Consider the following 22,034-nt stretch of genomic DNA (forward strand, 5'->3'; position numbering starts at 1 on the left):
AAGAACCAAGAATTGTTGAGTCCTAACAGAGCAGTTTGTAGCCAGGTAAACAGTAGTAAACAAGGAATCTACATGTAATTTGGATACATGTGTGCGTGCAAGACAGGTTTTCAATCATGATGGAACCCCAGCTACAAGATCAAATATGCCTTTTCAAAGGAAATGAAGTGTTTATACTTCAGCGGCAATTGATATTTGATATCCGTTTGTCTAGACACAGTATTCCCGACAATGATGCCTCAAGCTGGCGCATCTACGTGTACATGTACCTCCATGTGGGGAAATTAATGAGATTGCACTCTTGCATTACTTAGGAGGCCAAACAAACTCTATTCTATGAACATCCCCCAGCAACCAAAGTCTGGTGAAGGATGAGAAAAAATTTTCAAAAATGAGGAAAAAAAGATTGGAAAAAGGCATGCCATTGTAATGAAAAGTGCTTGCCATTGTAATGAAAAAAGAGGTTATTGCAATAACTTGGAAATAGAGTGGAGCAACAATATATTCATAGCATTTTGACCTCAACACCAATGTGCATTCTTTCTTGGAAACCCTTGCATCTACTCCTGCAAAAGGTCTGCATGTATTTCCTGCAACCAGGTTATTTAGACAATATGTGGTATGAATAACCATTTGTAGATATAATAACAATACGCAAAAACAGTGTTTGCATAAACATCTCTGTAGACAGGAAACAAGCCATCTGTCTCTCTGTATGTATGCCTCTGAGGCACAGACGACAATGTAAAGTTATCTACCTGTTGACATTACAGTCTCACTTTAATAAAAATGTGTCTACAGAAAACAGAAGGTGGGAGACTCGACTACTGCAGACTAAAGGTCGATCGAGATTCCATTCTGTGATAATTCTTTGATGGCATCAGAAGGAATCACAATAGGGTCTTACCTCTTAGGCCTGTCTGTCAGCATTAGGCCATAGCAATTCTAGTCACTGATACATCACAGTGTATCCTGCGCCAAAGTTACAGGTTTTGTTAGAAATCTAGTAACAGGCTTCACGAATTACATTAACATATTAACTTGCCCCCCGAAAGAGTTTTTGAGTCTGTTTTGGACCCACCAAACCTGGCAATGAACCCAGAGACATGGTCCTTTAGGAATATGCGAAAAACGTACAAGAAATAAATTTTTCCATCCTCATCTTGCTCGATAAGTAGTCTGTCGCTGTAACTTGTATTTCTCTGCTTTTTAGTTATAATGTCACACAGACGTTTTTTAAACACCTGCACAAAGAGAATCCCCTAACATGGCACGTGCCTGCAGTTATCACATAATAAGAACGCTCAATACAAAACTGGCAACTGTAGACTACCTTCACAATACTGACTGGTGTTTTTGACTGGAATAAGAAAAACATCTATCAGAGAAATATATATTTTTGGCTGCTCTTTTCCTAATAAGAGAGTGACTACTGTGTCCAACGAATCCATAAGTTCTGCTAGTGATGAAATCTCACCAACTTGAGCATTGATGTAAGACTTGCGGTTGAGTAAGCAGGAAAGTTGAGGGTCTGCCAGTGACATTGTGTGACATGATTCAGAAAGTCTGCTGTTACAAAATCAGCAACTCAACCTGTGGTTGTCAGAATCCTTGAGGTGTGAACTGAATACCTGATAAAACTTCCAAGTGGTGTAACATTCCACTTTACTATATATACATGGGGCTGGTACAATATGTGCAAGCTATGTTCAGTTTTTGGCCACCAGAACTATAATTCCATTAGACAATAGACCAGATAGTGAGGGTGCGTGAGTATTTGAGGACTTTAATAGGCACAATGGACTGGACCCAAGTTCCTGTCACTCCACAGTCGTCATTACTCAGCTTATCTTAGGAAATAACACACAGCCACTTAGTCTCCTGTTTAACTTCTTGGATTTATGGGAACTCTCATGTTGGTTTTCTCTTTAGGCCACACTACGGATGATGGCACCCAGGCTACCAAAGCTCCACAGAACTCAAAAACTCAGTAACGTTACATAACCAACTTATAAATGCCACAAAAGGCCAGCATGTGCCGGCTTGTTGTAAAAGTCTCTATGTACTACCGCAAACTCAGAATGCCAGCTTTGTATTCCTATGGCTTATAGTAGCATTTTTTTTTTCTGGTTGGATTTTTTTATTTGCCCACGCACACTACCGGTAGTGTGGGGGTCTTCAGAGGATCACTGTGGCCTTAGTTTGCCAAGAAATGTAGATGGAAGATCTACTAACTACAAACTAGTGTGGCATCAGTCACACAGGTGAGAGGTAGGGAGGTGATCTTGTGTTTAGGGTTATTGACTCAGAATCTAAAGGTTCTGGGTTGAATCCCTAAAACCTAAGAATCTTCCCTCCAAACAACATTTGCTGCTTGGAGACTGGAGAGCAATCGTATTCTCCAAAAGTTCCTTCATCTTTACATGTACTGAAAATAACAGACCTTGACCTTTCCCTCAGGTGATCCAGTCACCTGTTGTGTTATATGTTTATTTTTTGCCTTGTTCCTGTTTTGCCTGATGTAGACTGTTTCTGGTTTGTCTCCTCGCTAAGATTATTGGGACAAGCTTTGGTGAGGATCAATATGTGACAATTCTCACAACGCAAAAGTAGGTAAATATACAAAAGACTGCTTTGTTATTAGAAAAGATACTGGAATCCACAACTAGCCCCACCTCATAGTTAAAAAGACATAATTACAGATTTACTTATGTTAGTTAGCCCTAAGTAAGAAGTAAGATTCATTTTGTAATACAGCACACATTTCTTAGTTTTGTACTTTTGTAGCTAACGTTAGCTGACCTTATAAAATTTGCTGTACTTTTTGTTGATCAATAAAGCTTCTCATGTTTTGTCATTAGGAACACTGTGACACATATATGTAGTTGTGTACTGTGTCAGGGGAAGAACCAGGTCAAGTGTTTACCTGCGTCACACTTATGTACAGAACAATGGACCTGAATGAGAACATACTACATGTCAGCTGTGATTGACAGGAGGACCACACAACGTTTTCCTGCGAGAGGGCTGAGAACAATGCCTCCTGCCCAGCTACATTCACCCTGCAAACAATGCATGGCAGACACCTGAGAAACGGGAGTTTCTCCCCGTGAATACTGTACTCCGACTCGTGACACCCTTCTCTATTGTTTGGTCAAACAACCCAAAACGGTATTGTCCTAGGTTCTGAAAGACTTGAGTCATGTTCATGAACACAATAGGCATCTCCAGTGTCTTATTTGACAACATAAACATTGTTTAAGTAATTTTCCTGATGACATTACAGCAGGCTTGTCTCCCAGCAACCGGACACTCCAGGTGTACATACTACATACACAGCTTACATGTATACCTGGTTAGGCCACATAAATTCCATTTGTTGGTTCTCGGATTTAAAAAAAACACAACAAAATCTTTAATTGAAAAATCAACATGAAACCAGAATATGAAGGGAAAGTCTGTACCTTGGTACACATAGCTAAAGGGAGTGAGTAGAGTCAGACTCCCAGGCCCCTAAAAATATCATGTATATTTACATTGACCTACATGTATTGCTACACTTTTACCAAGAGCTAGATGGCCAAGAGCTATGGAAGTAATTTGTTTTGGCCTTAAGTACCCTTTCAGGGGAAGATCAGGAGAACAGGACAGGTATCCAGGGGAGACATGGGGTGAGATGGTTATCAGGACAGGGTGAGTGACAGACAGTGGCAGTAATCATGTTTTGAGAAGTTTACCCCTGAGTGTAAGAAAAGCTTGGCTCAGTCAAGAGGTGGCAGGAAGCTGTTCCAGAGTAAACTGTTCATCAGGAGTTTGTGGTGATTAACACTGGCAGACTAAACAGGAGTAGTTCATGGAGCAGTCTCCTGTTGGTGCCAGCTGTAGAGCAGACTGGCTCCACGACTTCTCTAGACCTGTCTCCAAACCCTCCTCTCTGTCCTGGCCACAGAGATAACCTGTCCAGACTGGTCTAGCCTTGCACTTCACCTGCCTGGTGTGACAAGGACCAGCGACATGTGTGCCCTTTCCAGCCTAATCTACCATATAGATCATCAGACTTAAGTCTTAAACAAATGAAAGAGAAAAACAGAGAATCATCTGTAGCAGCCAAATATTATAGTAGTGTTATTATGTTGCTGGTAAAATCATGAATGAACAAGGTCTCTTTGATCTGGAATTGGTTCAGGTCCCTAACAAACAAGTTTTGGATTTGACACATAAGGTCTCTTACTGTCTTAGGATTTAGGTACAAAATACATGTACTTACAATATTCTGTTCTTGTTGATATTGAACTTGGAATCCACTTCCTAAAGTTTTCAAAATGTTATGAGTTTCTTCATGTAGGTTCCCCCAGGCTTTGACACACCTGGAGGCTTCCCTACACCTGTACCGCTGTTTCAGAACTCTTCATAACAGCTTGTTGAAACACAGAGCTCAGAAGCCATAGATTAACAGTCCACAGGCAATTATGGCTGGCTCAGGCAATCAAGGGCCCATAGCTCCACAGGATTACACCAAATATTCTACCTCCGGACAGTTGCCTGGCATCTGCTGGGCAGGGATAAGCGGTGAACACAATACAATCAACCTGAACAATCTGCTATTGATCGGCTGTGATTATTGCTGCAGAACATGCAAATCAAGCACCTGTGGGCTGGTTGTTGAACTTCAACATAGGGGTTGGCCCCAGAGCTGTTCTTAGCAAGCTGGGAGGGTGAGCTGGGAGATTTATATGGGATTGGAAATGATCCAGACGTTACAATCATGTCTTACGACCTGGCTGAATTGCAGCTGACTTGGTCGGCAGATGGCAGGACTAAATGAACTTGGCCTTCTGGCTTCCCCGGAAATGTGTCTGCCAATGCCAGCTATGTGTTTTGATGTGAACTTGTCAAACCTGGATATTTTCTCTGCCACCCGTGCTGCTGGTAGTGTTGACAGCATCAATGTGAAAATTCTGGTTTTGGAAACAAGTGAAAACAACTGTGGTTATGTTCACACACAAGTCTACTGGAAAATACTGGCTTTGGCAACAATATAAACAATTTTGATTGGGCCACCCAAATTCAGTTTTTTTTTAATGTACGAAAATACTAGTAATACTGAACTAGCAGGTCAACATGAAAACAAGTTTCAGGGATTGAATACAATCTGATGCAGGTTTTCCTCCCTGTCCTGTTTTCATCTTGGCCTCTTGCATCTGTTACTTCACATTGTCTGAAAACCAAGGAAATATGTTGGTGTGGCCTTACTGACCCGAGGCTTACAAACAAGCTTACCGGATTTTGGTAAAAGTTCAGAACACGCCAGTTTACCGGCCACGTGGCTGTAAAGCGGATGAGGTCACAGGAAAAGATTAACGAGTGCAGGCCTGTAATGAGCGGTAATTACTGAATTGTGTGTCGGTAACTGAGTGGAGCCTGAGGCGCAAGTTATAACTCTTAACTGTCACAGCAGACAGTAGCAAGACTGAGAACATGACATCATACAACCCTGTACCTCTTACATCTTCCCTTGATTTTTCTACTTGGCATTTTCTTTATCTAGGCCAATATACATTTAGTGCCATATGCAAAAGAGATTGTATTATGTCAGACACAATCTTGTTTTCAGGTACATGAATACAATGTCTCCTGTGCATTCATAGTTTTACTTTATCATGTATTTCCTGTTCCCTATGACATGTATGAATAGAATAGCATAGGGTGAAGGTTAAGTTTCTGCAAAGATCACATGATCTCCACTCCCAGCAAAGGATCCTCATCTCAAAGCAGATGTTGGCATAGGAACTTCCAACGTTCTTTGGCTGTTGAACTGTTACCCACCTACCCAACTGTTGGAACAGCAGCCTGTCAGAATACTTCATGTTTTCCCTTCTACATCTGCTTGGAGATTACCAGGATCCATCTGTCATCAGAGGGTGATAAAACGGACACAAGAGCGATCCTCACGTAATCCCCCTCATCAATCAATTACACCAGCCTCTCCATAACAGGCATGCCCGCCAAATATTTGCGTAACCTTCAGAGAGTGGTCTGATTTGTCATGTTCAGGAGCACTCTGACAGGTGGGGGATTAAGGTGCAGAGTTATGCCAAAATCGAACAGGATCCTTCTACAAAACAATCACAATCCCATTAACTCTAAGCCTCACATTTCAACTTGTTGCTGGATGTGCATTTAAGTTCCACTCGTAAAATTTTTGTCACAACTTTTATACAAACATGTTCTAGACAAAAAAATTAATTACCAGGATTTACATTCTCCAGTGACTGTGCTGGTGGTCTGTGTGTTTGTTTGTATCCTTGGTACCACCTTGGTGGTTCTACTCTTAGTCACCATGTTGGCAGTTCATAGTCACAACAAAACTTGAGCTTCCTGAAGGGTATGTCAGTTCCAGCTATGACCTGTCTTACAACAGAGTGCTAAATATGGGACTGACTCCATGGCCTGGGCATGACAATCATGGCATTAGGTGCATAATCCCCCCTCCTACCCCACAGACTTACCCAGCTCATTAGAGGTCGTGCAACCACGTAGAGGCAAACTCAACATCAAGGTCACCAACACACTTGACCTACAGGTCATGCAGCTTTCTTCCGTGAACTGAATTTACCATCTCTAAACCAGGCAACAGCACTGCATATTTGCAAACGTCGAAACTTTACATCTTTACTGCCCTGATGGTTCATGGCTCACTCTTCGAGTTATGTGAGGTAGATATTTCTAGACTAAGTGACCGCTATCTTGTGTTGGCAATACTTAAAATTAAACCAAGGATCTGGAGTCCAGACAATCAGAACTTTGTGAATGTGTACGAATCACTGCAGTTCTCAAAAGTGAAGGGTCACTGTGGCTTTCCATTCTCCGTTGCACAACTTTTCTATTCCCAACAACTCCTGTAGGCACTCCAAGGCTGTAAGCATGACACATGTTGCTGTCCATCTGTGCAGACTTGGAGGATCCAAAATCGATGTTTATCCTCTATAAAATAATGTTAATGTTGCATGACACAATAGAACTGTCATCCATTAAGTCAAGTTTGTTGTTGGATACAACAGAAGTTTGGTCCTATCTGGGGGTTGGCTGGGCTCCAGTCCGGTGTGCCAGCCTGTGTGCAACAGGTGTACAGGATGGACAATGGAGTGCTAATATCTGTCTGAGAATTAATATTGTCTGCAGATCAGGGAATCAGACAGTTCCCTGCAACATATGGTACAAGCTGGAAATCTGTTTTATAACAGTAGATGTGGAATATTCGTGTACCAGAAGAATGAGAGTGCAAGCAACCTACCAGAAATATATTTGAGACTGCAGAAAAAAGGTACAAAGTATAAACTTACATTTCACCAATATAAAAGGATTATTGGCACAATGATTCCAGGGCAGATAACAATGACTACGAAGGAAAAAAGAATTACAACAGTGACAGAGTCAACCGAGTCATGGTCAGCTGCTAATTCAGGAACACTGATGTCAATTTTCAATACATTAAGCACTGTGAGCAGTTTCAATGTGTGCATTCGTGAAATGTAAGGAGTAGACCTTGAGGAGATCCCTGCTTCTCTGTGAGGAAAAAAAAATTCTTCACTATAGCTTTCATGCCAAGATTAGTCAGTCCTAGTTTAGACAAGAGACATGCCTCAGGCCATTCCCTATTAAACTGCTGTCCTGGTGCAGGCTGTCCATCAGGCCCATCATCCCCTCATTATAGGGCAGCAAGCCGGGCAGATCGACAGACTGATATGGGGACAAATCCTGCCAAGGTCGAGGTACTTAACGTGGTCCCAGCTGATTTTGCAGGACAAAATCTGGATGAAATCCTAAGCAGTAATCAATAATCTAAGAGCCTGTCTCATCTGTGTCTTAAGCTGTTGGTATTAAGGAAAATGAAGGATGGCATCTCAAGGAGATATTACTATGTTTGTAAGCACAAATCAGATATATCTGCAAGACAAAAAATGATGATTTTGGAGAGGACAAAAACCAGACCTTACTGCTGTCATGGTCATGGCTAAAGCCATTTGGTCTTAATTAATGAACAGCTACTCTCAGGCCACAGGTATGAAACAAGGTGTTTTTCAGCATCATTCACTAAAGAATTCTTAGATTCAAAATGATCAAGGAGTCCTTGGTTAAATATGAATCTCTAGTGGTGTAATCCTGTCCTATACCCCTCTGTATGTCCCACCTTGAGTCTTTTTTTCATCCTCCTCCTCCAGTTTTCTGAGCCGAGAAATACTGAATCCACTTGATGTGGCCTGTCATAACTTAATTACTGTCACAGCTAATGTGATGTCTGATGATAAGGACATGATCTTGTTAAGATGGCTGAAGAATGGGCTGTTACAGGGAGGGATGGGGGGAAGCCACAGTCTTGGTGTCTACCAGTTGCTCACATATCAATGATACAAAGCATAGATTAATGGTGTGTTTTTTCCAAGGCGTTCACAAGACGACAGGCAGTCTGTGAGGCTGGAACTGAGACATGTCTGAAGACATCCAGTCTGTCTGTGGGGCCTGTACAGTACCTCAGGCCACACCAACTCATTGTGTTGGTTTTCAGACATCTTAATGAAATGTAAGTGTGGGCACATTGTGAAAACAGAAGGCTGGAAGGAAAACCTTGTATCTGATTCTGTTCACTTCTTAAGTTCAGACTTGCCCACCAGTTTGTGTTTTCATATCAATATAGTATTCTTCCTTTAAATCCAAGAACTGAGAAAGCCAGTTGGTATGGGTTTAGAAACATTCAGAGCACCAACTATTTCAGCCTGTATTTTTTCCAAGGTGCTCCGATGAAGGCAGCCTGTCTGCGGGTCTGTGACTCTGCACTGTCTGAGGCAGGAATGATTTGTCTGTTGTGACATGTTGTAAAACCAAAACATTACCCAGATGACAGGGAATATCTTCACAGGACATAATTTATGTCATTCCTACATGATGTAATGTAGTGGAACTCACAGGAATGAGCTTAGATTTTTTTGTTAGGTACATTTACTTAAACAAGCTCTTTATGAAATTTTGTGATTTTATGAAATGAAATCATAAAAGCTCTTTATTCAGCAAATTTACACACACTGTTTGAACCATTATAGCCTTGAACCTGCCTGCAATTTTTTCATCACCATCTATGCACCTAATTAGTACTGGACACAGGTAAGCCAGAAGAAAGGAATGCAAACTTCTGTTTCCAAGCATTCCTGGAGTCCAATGTTCACACCTTTCACACCTGATGTGGTAAGCTGTCCATGAGACTTGTGGTACTGAAGGTCTGAGAAAACCTGTAAATCTATGAAGCAAAATAGTCTTATCAATATCAACTGCCAACTTTACAAGTTTGTAATACACAGTATATACAAAAAGCTGCATTGCCATTGCAGTACATCATAGTGATGTTATATTGTAAAGATGTTGCGATGCAGCATGAGAAAGCGGGTGAAGTCTGCCCTCTCTAATTATGAAATTAAGATGTGCACATACTCCTACACAGTCCCCTTGCAGTGCTGCCTAACTGTGTGTGTCTGTGGAAGTCACTAGTGTGTGAAAGTTGGTATCTTTGTTGCCATGTCAGACAGGTTGTTAAACCTTGTCCCACATGACTCTTTTCTCACAGATATCAGGACTCTTCCCAGTCACACCACCAGGCTGTTGACTGCCTCCCAGATATCACTCTTTGCTGTAATCTGGGGTAACCTTACACTGCTGAATTCTCTAATTCCCCATTGCTGGTGAGGCCCTGACTTTGTGATATTTTCTGGGTTTCCCACAGTGTAGAGTTACACCAGCACAGATGATGATGTAATACAGGATGGAGGACTCGTCCACCCAGCTGCAGAATTATCATATTACATACCAGAGGATCTCAGCAACAAATGCCACAGATTCAACATGCACTTCCAGACAAGAGCCCTTTTATGTCACAATCCCTGTCCACATGCAGGAATACAGGATTAAGTTAACCTTCCATGTCTGATAGGACTTGAACAGTAGCTGCAGCTGGCAGCTCAAATAATTGTTACAGCATAAACAGTCATGTTTGCATACTCTACAAGTCTTTGATAACAAACTTTCATGCCTCATTTTGCAGTCAACCTTAAAACAATATTTTTTTTCAAGTATAAGCCCAATATTCTGTACCCGTAGTTCCCTGCATCTCCTATCATGCAATGAGATCTGTGAAAAGGTGTATGTTTATGTAAACCGTAATGGGAAATTCAGATTTTTGGGTTATCTTTTGCTTTCAACCTTCTAACTACCTTCCACTGGAATTGTTTGGAAATCCTCGAGCCACTTATCTATATCTTGGTGTCATCCCCCTTTTAATAGTTTTATTTCAGTATGAAAATCATTTCTGGCCACCCCTCCAAATTTCATGTAAATGGACTGTTCCATATAATCCACTTGGCCCTTGTCTCTAAGGCAACAAAAAGTTAATTTTATGGATGTGATGTCATTCATGGCATGCACACATTGATTTTGGTCTGTTTTCAGCTTACAAGGGTACCCGGTATTATCTTTTTAGTCAGGGAAGGTGAACTTTTTTCCATGCTATATCCCATTGAACACTTCAGTAAAGTAGCCAGAAATACAGAGATGACACCTAATATCTAGCCTGTAAATCTAGGAATCATTTCTGGCCCATCTTTTATTGCTGCAATCTCTCATTAGATCCAGATTACATCCTTCATGAAATCAACATTTTTGTGGCTTAATATCTGAACATCCCACTGATCAGAATGTAATTACTGGAGTCTTAACTTCACAGATGTAATTAGAAGGTTTCCAGATCACATCTCTGTAATCTGTGCCTCTCCAGCCTGACCCACAGGTTAGCGATGTTCCAGCACTCTACATGGGTTCCTGTAACTAAGGCTGCCATGATTCATCTCGTTTGTTCTCGGACATGAAGAGGTAAAATCTAACAAAAGGAAAAGATTTTTAAAAAGTGACCTTTTCCTGCAGACTCTGTTTTCATGTTTATTTTCCAGGTTAGCATTGACTTTTTTTTTAATATTCGAGAACCAACAAATCTGGTGTGGCTAACGGGGGTGGAAATTGATTGATTCCTATCGTGACAAGCACTAGAAAGGAAGCGAGCACGGCACAGCCCGAGCATGAGTCATGCCTGTTGCTATGGCGATCAAACAATATCACACGGGTAATAAACACAGGGATTGGATGACAGTTGTGTTATCGGACTCTGAGGGTAATGTTGTTATGAATGTTCTGTCCCAAGGTCACCGCGGTTACTTCAGAACGTCAGGTGTGTTTTCCAGACAGGTGAGATGAGAACTCACCTGTCGGAATTCCGCAGGCGTGGGGAGAGTTCCCCTGGGAAGGTGACGTGTGAGTACATACATCACTGATGTGGGGAATGTGGTGTCAAAAAGTGATCAATCCTGCCCTGAATGCAGCAGACTCAATCTGCAGCTGTAAGACTATGCAGCAGCCTAATAATGTTAATGGTGCCCAAGATGTGATGACTGCTTTCCTCATGGCTGCAGGAATGCTTTTAGTGAAGACGAAATGACACACAGATTCCACTGTAACATTACCAGTAATTTGGAATTTCAATTAAGAACTCTGACTGAGACACATGGGAAATTGTGATCCCATAAGTACGGGGTAGGGTTAACTCTCGTCCCTTTGTCTAGCATCACTGGCAGCCCGTGGAATAAGTGCCATTGTCTGACAAGCTTGTCTGTTTAATGTCAACAGTTTAGTTGTTAAGTTGTTATAGATCCCTGTGGGTCTATAGAACAAAAGCACCACAAGACAGCAGCTGACAAGGCTCCTTACCATTCTTAAAAACAGCCCATCAGTGAAAGTACAGGATAATCCCTTTATCTCACAAGTGACAGGAACACACCTTAAGACATTAAGGAAGCTGCCAGCCTTTCACAATCATTTTTACAGGTCATTAAAAATTGATTGCAGGTGATTCGCTGTTGGTATACAGTGATCCTGGTCATGTGATCAGCGTGTTTGATTGATGGGGCAATGGCAGCGTAGGAATGTGATCACCTGTATTTACAGGTATCCTCACCTGTCTACATAGAAACCCTCACCTGTCTGCACAGGTATCCTCACCTGTCTACATAGAAACCCTCACCTGTCTGCACAGGTATCCTCACCTGTCTACAAAGGTATCCTCACCTGTCTACACAGGTATCCTCACCTGTCTACACAGGTACCCTCACCTGTCTACACAGGTACCCTCACCTGTCTACACAGGTACCCTCACCTGTCTACACAGGTACCCTCACCTGCCTGCGCAGGTGCTCTCACCTGTCTGCACAGGTTTTTTTTTACAAACCTAAAGATACGCCAAAAATCAGTTACTCAAGCAACTGGATATGATTTTGAAAACGTCAGACGTTTCAGCTAGTATCCACTAGCTTTCGTCAGTGACTGAGAGACCAGAGGGGAAAGCTGGTTTATAAACACAACCTGTTGATTGATATGCAAATAAAGTGAAGACAAATTTTTTGGAAGTTGAGAAAGGAACAAAAGTCAGACAAGTCAAGACAAAATGATGCAAATTAGTCTGAAAGCTCCTGTTATACGGAACAGGAGCTTAACTGTTGTCTGTCCTCGGGGCTGGGAGTGCCAAATCCCAAGTCCCGGAAAGATCGACCCGTAGCCCCCCTTCCCTGTTGAGGGTGGGGTTGTACATTCTTTCATATATTGCCTCTATAGCTGAAACGTCTGACGTTTTCAAAATCATATCCAGTTGCTTGAGTAACTGATTTTTGGCGTATCGTATTACCTGGATGTCTAACCTTCATCGACAAACCTAAAGATATTTTCCTCATGATTGCATGAGTTGAAACTGACATGGATGGAGGATATTAGGTTTCAGCTCCAGAGGTGGCTGTATGGAAATCTGATCTTTGTTTCATCTGAGCATTCATTACTGAGATGACAGGTGGATACCGGGCACATCTTAAATCTCAGAAGGGTCAGACAGGTTAATGAAGTAATATCTAATCCATTGACTCATCAAAACACCACAGCAGGACCTGACAGGCTATCAACACAGGCCTCTAACGCATCTTCTGTTCTTCCCTGTCTTACAGAAAAAAAATATCAATATCCTCCTAATCTAGTCAATACCTACTGATGTCTTCTGTCAAACCCAAGGAGGTCAGTTGTACTCCATCAACAAGCATGGAGCAACGTAGTTTCCACAATGTAGTAAATATACATAATGTTCATTTCGTGGTAAAACCTTATTATCAGCCCTTTCTAGTAGTAATCCATAATTGCTTACAATTAACTTGCAATATATCATCATTGAAGCAAACCTCTTTCAAACGGCTATAAGTTTTATATGAAGCATAGTTTATATAATGAAATCAAAAGCATCAAAGGAACACACTGTCACATCACCTATCTACTGTTATGATATTGATGTACATTTCTTGAGCAACACCCCACACCACACACACAGCTCTATATGGTGAAAATAACCTGATTTACACCCGACAAGTTATCATGTTCATAAACCATGATAGCTCCATCCATCCAAACAATACGTCTAGACAATCGCTGGGTCCGCCAGACCAACTGACCATGCAGGGATCTCAGGGGAAAGATTTAAGGGTCTCAGGGGAGAGATTTCAGGACAATTGCCAAGGATGAATGTTTGGGACCTTCTTACTTCCTTATTCCCCTGAGATTCAGACTGTACACCAGCTCCTGTCACACACTAATCCCAGGTCTCACCCCTTTTCTTCCACAACTTTGACTGAAGACAAGGCTGATACTGGTTGAATGGAGAACCTAATGTTCGTCCCAGCCTGACGTCAACGAGACAACAAACCTTACGCCGTTTCCACGACCGACAGACAAAAGTCCTAGTCTCCAAACTGTACTCCCGAGTGCCATAAACTAAGGAGAACACACTGCTGTAATGATGTAAGGTGACAGGTGGAGAGAAATGAGACCTCTTACCTGATTGGTGAATCGAGTATCCTGACCAGTGGCACAGCCAATCAGGATAGAGCTTACTCTGAAAGATGAAAAAAGATGTTTGACTCAAGTGCGCACACAAGTCTGTCATCTTTTGAATATTGACATTTTTCTGCTGACTAGACTGTTAGCTAACAACCTTGACAAAAGGTGGATTTGAGACCTTAGTGAAGTCACCAAAGAAAGTTAAGGAATATATTTTGTAAGTCATGAAAGTGTAAAAAAATATAGCATACAGTGCAACAGATGAGTATTAAATCTCTTAAATTGAATGGCAAGTCTCAAGAGGATGTCATCCATGAAACTAAGATCACACATCCTGAGGAACAACTCCAGGGTACTCAGTGACTACTCACCCATCTCTCACTTGATTGACACCTGTCCATCACTGACACCTGTCCATCAACACCTGGTGTCCTCCCACCTGTGGAAACATGCTCACCTGCCCAGCACACATTTCAACCTCACAATCACAGAACACAGACAGGTGTCTTCTTGGGTTCAACTTTATTGTAAAAAGTATAAACTGGTTTTGTGTGCCTGGTTCAAGTATTCTACTTGGGTGTAATCATATCATTGCAGACTGGACATAACTTTGTAAGAAAACAACAACCCATTCTAAAATAGTGAGAGTTGACTGATAAATATGATACATGATTGACTGTTTTGGTGGAAAGATAAATAGTAATGAACAACAAGTTCCCCATCCTTGGAACAATGTATACAAGATAAATCTTTAGATCAAGTGTTTGTCAGTAACATAACCACAACAACTATAGAACAGCAGTATATCTATAATGACCTGCTGACCTAGCAGCTTGACACCTATTTCAGGTTACAGGGCTTGAAATACACATGCAACCAGAAAAATATATTTCAAAGATTGGAGAAAACAGCTTGTATAATTCAAGCTAAAAATATTTGGGCTCAGTGGTATGAATCACAGATTGTAGGTATGGGGAAAAGGTATATCAAGCCCTGGACCATCCCTCGCCTGTAGCCCTGCTGTTACAGTCCTGCTGTTGAACACATTTCCCCTGAGGTTCTGGGAACCCACTTGTCCACATGAATGTAGGTTAAGCTGTGCACTAAGGACTATCCTGATGGAAAGGTTGGGTATTCAGTTACCCTCTCCTGATGGTGTCAAGAATTTCTATGATGCCAGAGTCAGTGGTTACAAATAGTCTGTCTAAACTATCCTGTATGAATGCATTTAACACAGTTATCAAGTGATTGTTAATGAAATCAGTTTGTTAAGTGCAGTTTTGTTTCCTTGTGAATCAGTTTTACATACAAAACTGATTGAAAATCACCAAGAAACCAAGCTTTTAATTTTGACATATAGTTTTCCAAAATTTCCCTTTCCACCAGGCAACCCCTATGTGAGTGTGACTGAAATGTTTTGTCAGTAAATGTTACCGGTATCAATTGCAGACATGCAAATGAACCTCATACCGATGTTTACAACAGCGGAGAACAACAGTTGTACAAACTCTCTGTTTCTACTTCATCTGACAACAAAAGGCCATAATTTGTCTAACCTTGTCCTCCTCTTTTGAACCAGAACTGAACACAAGGCAAACCAACAATGGACACAGAGAAATCTGATACATAAACATTGGACATGTACAATACATGGACTTATAACAGGAGAGTGCTTTAGTAATCTCACTACCCAATAACCTGTCCTTGTCCTCAACATCCTAAACACAAAGGAACAGAAGACAGGAACTTAGAAACAAAACAAACAGTACAGTACATGGACAGACAGATCATGGTACAAATGTCCAGCAAAAGCGCCCCCTTGCTGTGTTTACCAGTACTCCACCCACTAGCTCCTACTCCCAATGCAGTCCACCATGCCGCTGTCGTCGACTCCATTGAAGAAAAAGAAGTTGTTCAGTGGTGCATCTTTACCAGAAACAGCCTGCCAGACAATGGAGAAAATCAGCTTTACAAAAGATACTAATACTACCTGCCATAAGTTAGGAAAGTGTGACGGTCTCATGAAGTGTCAATTAGCCAGTAAAATTAGAATCAGCAACATTTCCCCAAAGGAAAGTAAAGTTGATTGGAAGGGAACATCTTTAATTCTTGGAGTCTTTAGTTTTTACCTTGACTATTTCCTGTGCAAGAACACCTCCCACCACAGCACACACTGGACTGAGGGCCACGAAGCAGTGGCTGGAAAAACATCATCTTGTTATTGTTGAAAACTCAGTTGTACATTATCCCTCTCCCTGCTGCCTAGCACCATAACCATGGAGCCAAAAAGCTTTCTTAGATGAACCAAAAGTAAGCAATAATTACAATATTCCATGCCCAACTTGACTTTGTGACACTCACCTTGCAAACTCGTCTCCTACCAGGTCTGTTTTCAGCTTCATCTCTGTCAGGACATCGTCACGTAACCGTAGCAACGCAACCTTGTCCTCCTCCCTGGTGCTGACAGCTGGGTCTCTGCCGTGGTCATCACGAAATCTCAGCAAAACTGAGCAGGGCACAGCAATGTTGTTGTTTTCTGTTTATTCAGGCTCTTAGCACACAGTACAATACAAAACAAACACAATCAAACACACACACAGACAAGCACAGATGCACACATACACACACAGACACATCCTATGTAAGAGCATACTAACTCTGCATGATGAAGTACATCTGTGGTGTTCTCTTCAGCGCCTTGCTGTTGGTGTCTGAAGTCCAGTCGATGGTCTGACTCTCCTGCCACCGACAGTAGGAGGCAGTCTGACAAAACAATTCAGAAAGATTTGAATCTACTTTTAGTTTTACTAATTATGGTGACTAAATATGGAGTTAAAAGTAAATGTTATAACAATGTATAAAATTTCTTTATCATCCCGCACAAAATTAGTTTTCTTTGCATACTTCTTAACTTTTAAAACAATACCCTACCACTCAGAATGCATAGTTCCAACTTCCAAATCCAACCACTGCCAACTGCTCTTAAAGACAGTCTAATCTACTTTAAAAAAAAGCAACAGTTTCCGGTGGTGTCTTACCTTTTTGACCATCACTGTCTCAGTAGTGTCTACTTTAGCCTTCTTGGCAGCTGGACCTTCTTCTTTCCCCTCCTCCTTCTCTTTATCTGTCTTGATAATCTTTGGTTTTTCTCTAAACATAGACACAAATACATGTATTTAATCTTAGTTCAGTTTCAAACTTTGTTGTTGTAAAACATTGTGAATTGAACAAAAAGGATTTTCCAAATGGTCACCTAGCTCATTAAAGAGAGGAACTAAGTACTGCAGGAGCATCTGAAGTTACCTTTGTAAAGGTCATTAAATTATTATGACAGTTATTAAATACAATGTCATGTACAACCAATTTCAACCACCTGTCTGTGAAGCTGGTGTGTTAGCCCAATCAGGCAAATCGCTGACCAAAGCAGGTCCAAAGAGTCCCTAGTAAAGATAACTTGTTATTATATGTGTAGTTAAGAATCTATCTATTCTGTGACACTCACTCCACATAGTCATGCTCCCCCAGGTCTGCAAACATGTACCCGCAGTAACCGTGGATGTTCCCTGCGTAGAACTTCACCCCGTTGTCATGGCAAACATGACCGATACGTTGCAAGGTCTGCTGGGAGCAGCAGGTCAGGCAGACTACGTTGAACTTGGTAAAGAACTCGTCTGGCTTGTCCTTGATATCCTCGGTGTCCACCATGACCTTGACGTTTGGGTTCAGGTTCTGTGTTCTGTCCAGGGAGGCCTCTGCTCTCTGGGAGGAGACAGCAGGGAATAACGATGAAGAATCAGAGACATGCAGCACTGAAGGTACACTTTAATACACACTAAAGGCATGGAGGGAGGACAGCTGATAGGAACGTGATGATTGGAGTGGCAGAAGAAGATCTACACTCAACATAATCAGCATTACAATAAACTTTGAATTTGGAGAAATACCGGAAATCTGCAACTTTTCACAGCTAACCTGTATCTGTTTATTAAGTCATATGTCATACTACTGGTAAGTTATGGTAACTCACAGTGTGTATTATGTACAATATTTGTACTTGTGTGCTTTCTCCCTTTTGCCCAAAACCTGAGGCCAACACAACTTTGGTGTCAGGTGCAGGGACAAGTTTAACCTTTGTCTGATGTACGCTAACTCAGCAGGTGAAAATCACCTTTTTTAAATATTTATGGGCAAACTACTTACATGTAAAGAGTTACACTTAACCCTTGTCTTATGTATACTTCCTCAGCAGGGAAAAGGTTAACCCTTGTTTGACATACTTACATTCCTCCCCAGGTCTGCCCTGGACACCAGGAACTGAGAAGTGAAATCTTCATCTGTAACCTACAGGGGACGGGACAAGGCAGCAATGAGACAGGTGAAAGTTGTGTGTGGTGCATATCTGTACTTGTGATTTCGTGTTGGTCAAATCAATAGACAACACCCTTTTTTTTAGACACTTGTTGCTATAATTTATAATGTTGGTGCTGGTCTGCATTTTACTCCTTCTACACTGACATTCATCTACTAGTGAGAAAAAAGGCAAGGACAGGGTTTTCTCTCGAACACACAATGGGGCTTTTAAGTTTGTATATTGCTTTTTACAAATTCTTGCCCATCAAATGTACCCACCTGCAAAGACCTGTATGTATATGTATGATGACAGTCTACCCTACCTGCTGATGGTCCAGTAACGTCACAGCCTTGACTCCAGACAACACGATGTTCTTGGCGACCTCTGCCCCGAGCCCCTTCAGACCTACGATCAGGACAGACGATGCTCGGAGCCTACAGAAAGGAACAGACACATCACAGGTTAGTAGAGGGTCAAGGCCCGGGTGTATGCATTTCCTCCTGCTTGAGTGCAACCCTACCCTCGCTGTGGTAGATATATATTTTGATTAGGTTTTCTGGACTATATCATGCCTGTGTGCATAATTTTTTGGTGTAAAGCATATGATCTTGATAATAAAGAACGCCATGAAACAACAGTTCAGGCTGTGGCACCACCAGCGACTGCCATGCTCGTGGCGGTAGCAGGTCGTTTCCCCGTCACGTCTTTTCCCCGTCACGTCTCTTCCCCGTCAGTGTGGACGTTTCCCCGTCGGTGTGGATGTTTCCCCGTCAGTGGTTATGTCCCCCCAAGTTGTGTTCAATTTAAGATGAAATTATGTTACTATAGGTGATTACATGTGATAGTCAACGTATTACCAGCGTTCAGCAGTAATTTTTTTTCAATTTTGACGAATTTTACAGACTTACAAGCCAACAGATTTGCAGCGGCGGGGACGCCTGGTTTCCCCGCCGTAACACAGCGCCGGATGCAGTGTCAAGTTGGAGATTTCAGCGCCTGTTTGCTTCAAAATATGCTTAACAGAACCCGTGTAATTAATTATGTTTAGATGTTTTCAGTCGTAGATATGCGGCAAGGTTTCTATGTTGTTGGAAGGTCGGCATACAGACGTGACAAACATGGCCGACCGCCATTGTTTTTCTTCTGCCGACAAACTGATGCTATACCGACATGCACCGCGAGACATAACCAAGAACTCTTGTGGTGTATTAGTCGGAATTCTTGCTCAAGATCCGATATGGAAAATACAATAAAAGCACATTACACTACTTAGTCCTACACATTATTTGCCTATAAGTAATAGTTTTTGGTAATTCCATGTACGATATGCAGAAAATAAAGCAAAGCAATAACGACCATACAGTTGATATCCTACAGTTTGAGTCACTACAATAAAATACTATAAAATGCTCCGGATAAGTTTACACAAAGCCATGACTGTTTCCACATGACTGTGACCTGTACTTAATAAAGGTCTTTCATTCATTCCATAAAATACTGTAGATACCTGTAGATATTATGGGGTATTAGAAAGTACGACTACAGTGGATATCCTACGTCCTGATGACAGCGTCTTGACTCCTGTTCATCCTGAAGAACGGACATTACTTACAGAATACCCCAGAGTGCGGCAAGTAGTACCGGTTCCATGTGCATCTACGAACTCTAGAACTGAACCTAGTTTACACCAGATTGTTGTGCCATCTGTTCTGTTGTGTAACGCTCGTTCTCTAGTAAACAAGCTAGATGAATTTCACACTGTGCTGTTAAATGACAACATAGATGTAGCCGCCGTATCTGAAACATGGTTTCGCAATGACGTACCCCCTGATATGTGGTCTGTTGATGGTTACAATGTATTCGTTAAGTCGAGAGAAGGTAGACGAGGCGGAGGAGTTGCACTCTATGTCCGAGAAAGTATTGTAGCACGTAGCCTCACTTCGGTTAAGGTACCAGATGAACTCGAGTGTTTATGGCTTATGTTACGGCCCAAACGTCTTCCCAGACAGATCTCGTCAATCATTGTATGTGTAGTTTATGAGCCACCTCAGTCCCCACATGCTGACATTTTGAAACAACACTTACTTGATACTGTAGATCAACTCAGAACCCAGTATAACAACGCAGGTTACCTGATAATGGGTGACTTCAACCGTGTAGATGTATCAGATATGTGTACTGGCAATGGTCTACGGCAGATCGTTAATGTACCTACGAGATCTAATGCTATTCTTGACCTTATAATGACAAATTTCTCTGAGTATTACAATACGCCGTCTGTTACCTCACCGCTGGGTACTGGAGACCACAACGTTGTGCTGCTGTCGCCAAAACACCAGAAGGTCGAGAACAAGGTTACAAAGCGAGAAATACGGCCAATGAAAGACTCAGGTATTCGATCATTCGGCCAGTGGGTCACCCAACATCATTGGAACGAAGTGACACAAGCAAAGACAACGCAAGAAAAAACATCAGCCTTCTATAGGACATTAAACGCGGCAGTAGCAACACATTTCCCTGCCAAGGTAATAAGACTGCATGTCCAGGACAAACCTTGGATCTCCCAGAAGATAAAGTCAGCGATCAGAAGGCGGCAGCGAGCATTCCGGGATCAGGATTGGGAAACATGGAGATTGCTCCGCAATAAGATTCAGAAGGAGATCAAGAGAGCCAGAAGCCATTACTACAACAACAGGGTTCAGAACCTGAAGAAGCACAGCCCAAGTGCATGGTACAAGGAGATAAAAGTCCTAACAGGTACACAGAAAAAGGGCATGACCATCCAAGCTCAAGGGGTTGATCCAGACAGTCACCGCGACATGGCTAACCTCATCAACCAGAAGTTCACGAACGTAACAACGTCGTTACCACCCTTGGACCGGTCCAAACTGTCAGCATACCTCCCAAGTCGCCCTCCCCAGTAGTTCATCCCTGGGAAGTGTACTGGAAACTGCGTAGGATCATGACCAATAAATCTCCAGGCCCTGATGGAATAGATGGCAGATTGCTCAAAGAATTTGCCTACGAACTGAGCGAACCGATTGTTGACATTTTAAACTCCTCCCTACTTGAAGGGACTGTGCCACATGAGTGGAAAGAGGCAGTTGTGGTACCGCTCCCGAAAACCAGCCCACCAAGCATCGACCACCTTCGACCGGTGTCGCTGACCTCTCTCATTGGCAAGATATGTGAGAGTTTCGTGGCATCCTGGGTGCTTCAGGATATCAGACCCCGTATATGTAAAGACCAGGTTTGGGTGCCTGAAGGGCGGTCGACAACCCACTGTCTTGTCAACTTGGCTAACCAGCTTTACAAGACAGCAGACAGAAGAGGATCCTCCAGCACTTGGGTACTAACAGACTTTAGCAAAGCATTTGACCTCGCGGATCATACGGTAGCAATACAGCACCTGCTCGAGCTTGGAGTCAGGTCGGAGATCATCCCCTGGATCGTCAGTTTCCACACAGAACGTTCACAGAGAACCAGATACCAGGGTGTTCTTTCTCACAAGAAACAACTCACATGTGGGCTTGCACAAGGAACCAAGTTAGGGCCCATCGTGTTCATAGCCCACGTGAATAACCTACCAAACATCATGAGATCGCCCTCTTGGGCCTTCGTTGACGATTTGAATCTCATTGAATCAAGACGCACTTCTGAACCACCCAGACTACAGCACGATTTGGACGAACTGTCCACCTGGACTGAGGAGAACAAAATG

At 42.2% G+C, this 22,034-nt stretch overlaps 1 protein-coding gene across 1 annotated transcript; it reads right to left on the minus strand.

The window, feature by feature from the left end:
- Nucleotides 1–14,467: 14,467 nt before the first annotated feature.
- Nucleotides 14,468–18,982, minus strand: LOC109470946 (SUMO-activating enzyme subunit 1-like). Its single transcript, XM_019770041.1, has 9 exons — nt 18,967–18,982; nt 18,636–18,838; nt 18,244–18,303; nt 17,465–17,721; nt 17,001–17,112; nt 16,620–16,725; nt 16,324–16,468; nt 16,092–16,161; nt 14,468–15,904 (listed from the first exon to the last, which is right to left on the minus strand). Exons 1-9 carry the CDS (start codon nt 18,980–18,982, stop codon nt 15,809–15,811), a joined length of 1,065 nt encoding a protein of 354 aa, XP_019625600.1. The 3' UTR covers nt 14,468–15,808.
- Between the last annotated feature and the right edge of the window lie 3,052 nt (nt 18,983–22,034).

This window comes from Branchiostoma belcheri, unplaced genomic scaffold, assembly GCF_001625305.1.
Source record: "Branchiostoma belcheri isolate BF01 breed outbred unplaced genomic scaffold, Haploidv18h27 scaffold24, whole genome shotgun sequence".
NCBI lineage: Eukaryota > Metazoa > Chordata > Leptocardii > Amphioxiformes > Branchiostomatidae > Branchiostoma > Branchiostoma belcheri.

Coding starts and splice junctions, on each gene's coding strand:
- LOC109470946 (XM_019770041.1), bottom strand. Junction 17,722..18,243: donor GGGCAGACCTGGGGAGGAAT/GTAAGTATGTCA, acceptor GTCTCCTCCCAG/AGAGCAGAGGCCTCCCTGGA. Junction 16,726..17,000: donor AGACAGTGATGGTCAAAAAG/GTAAGACACCAC, acceptor TTGTTTTGTCAG/ACTGCCTCCTACTGTCGGTG.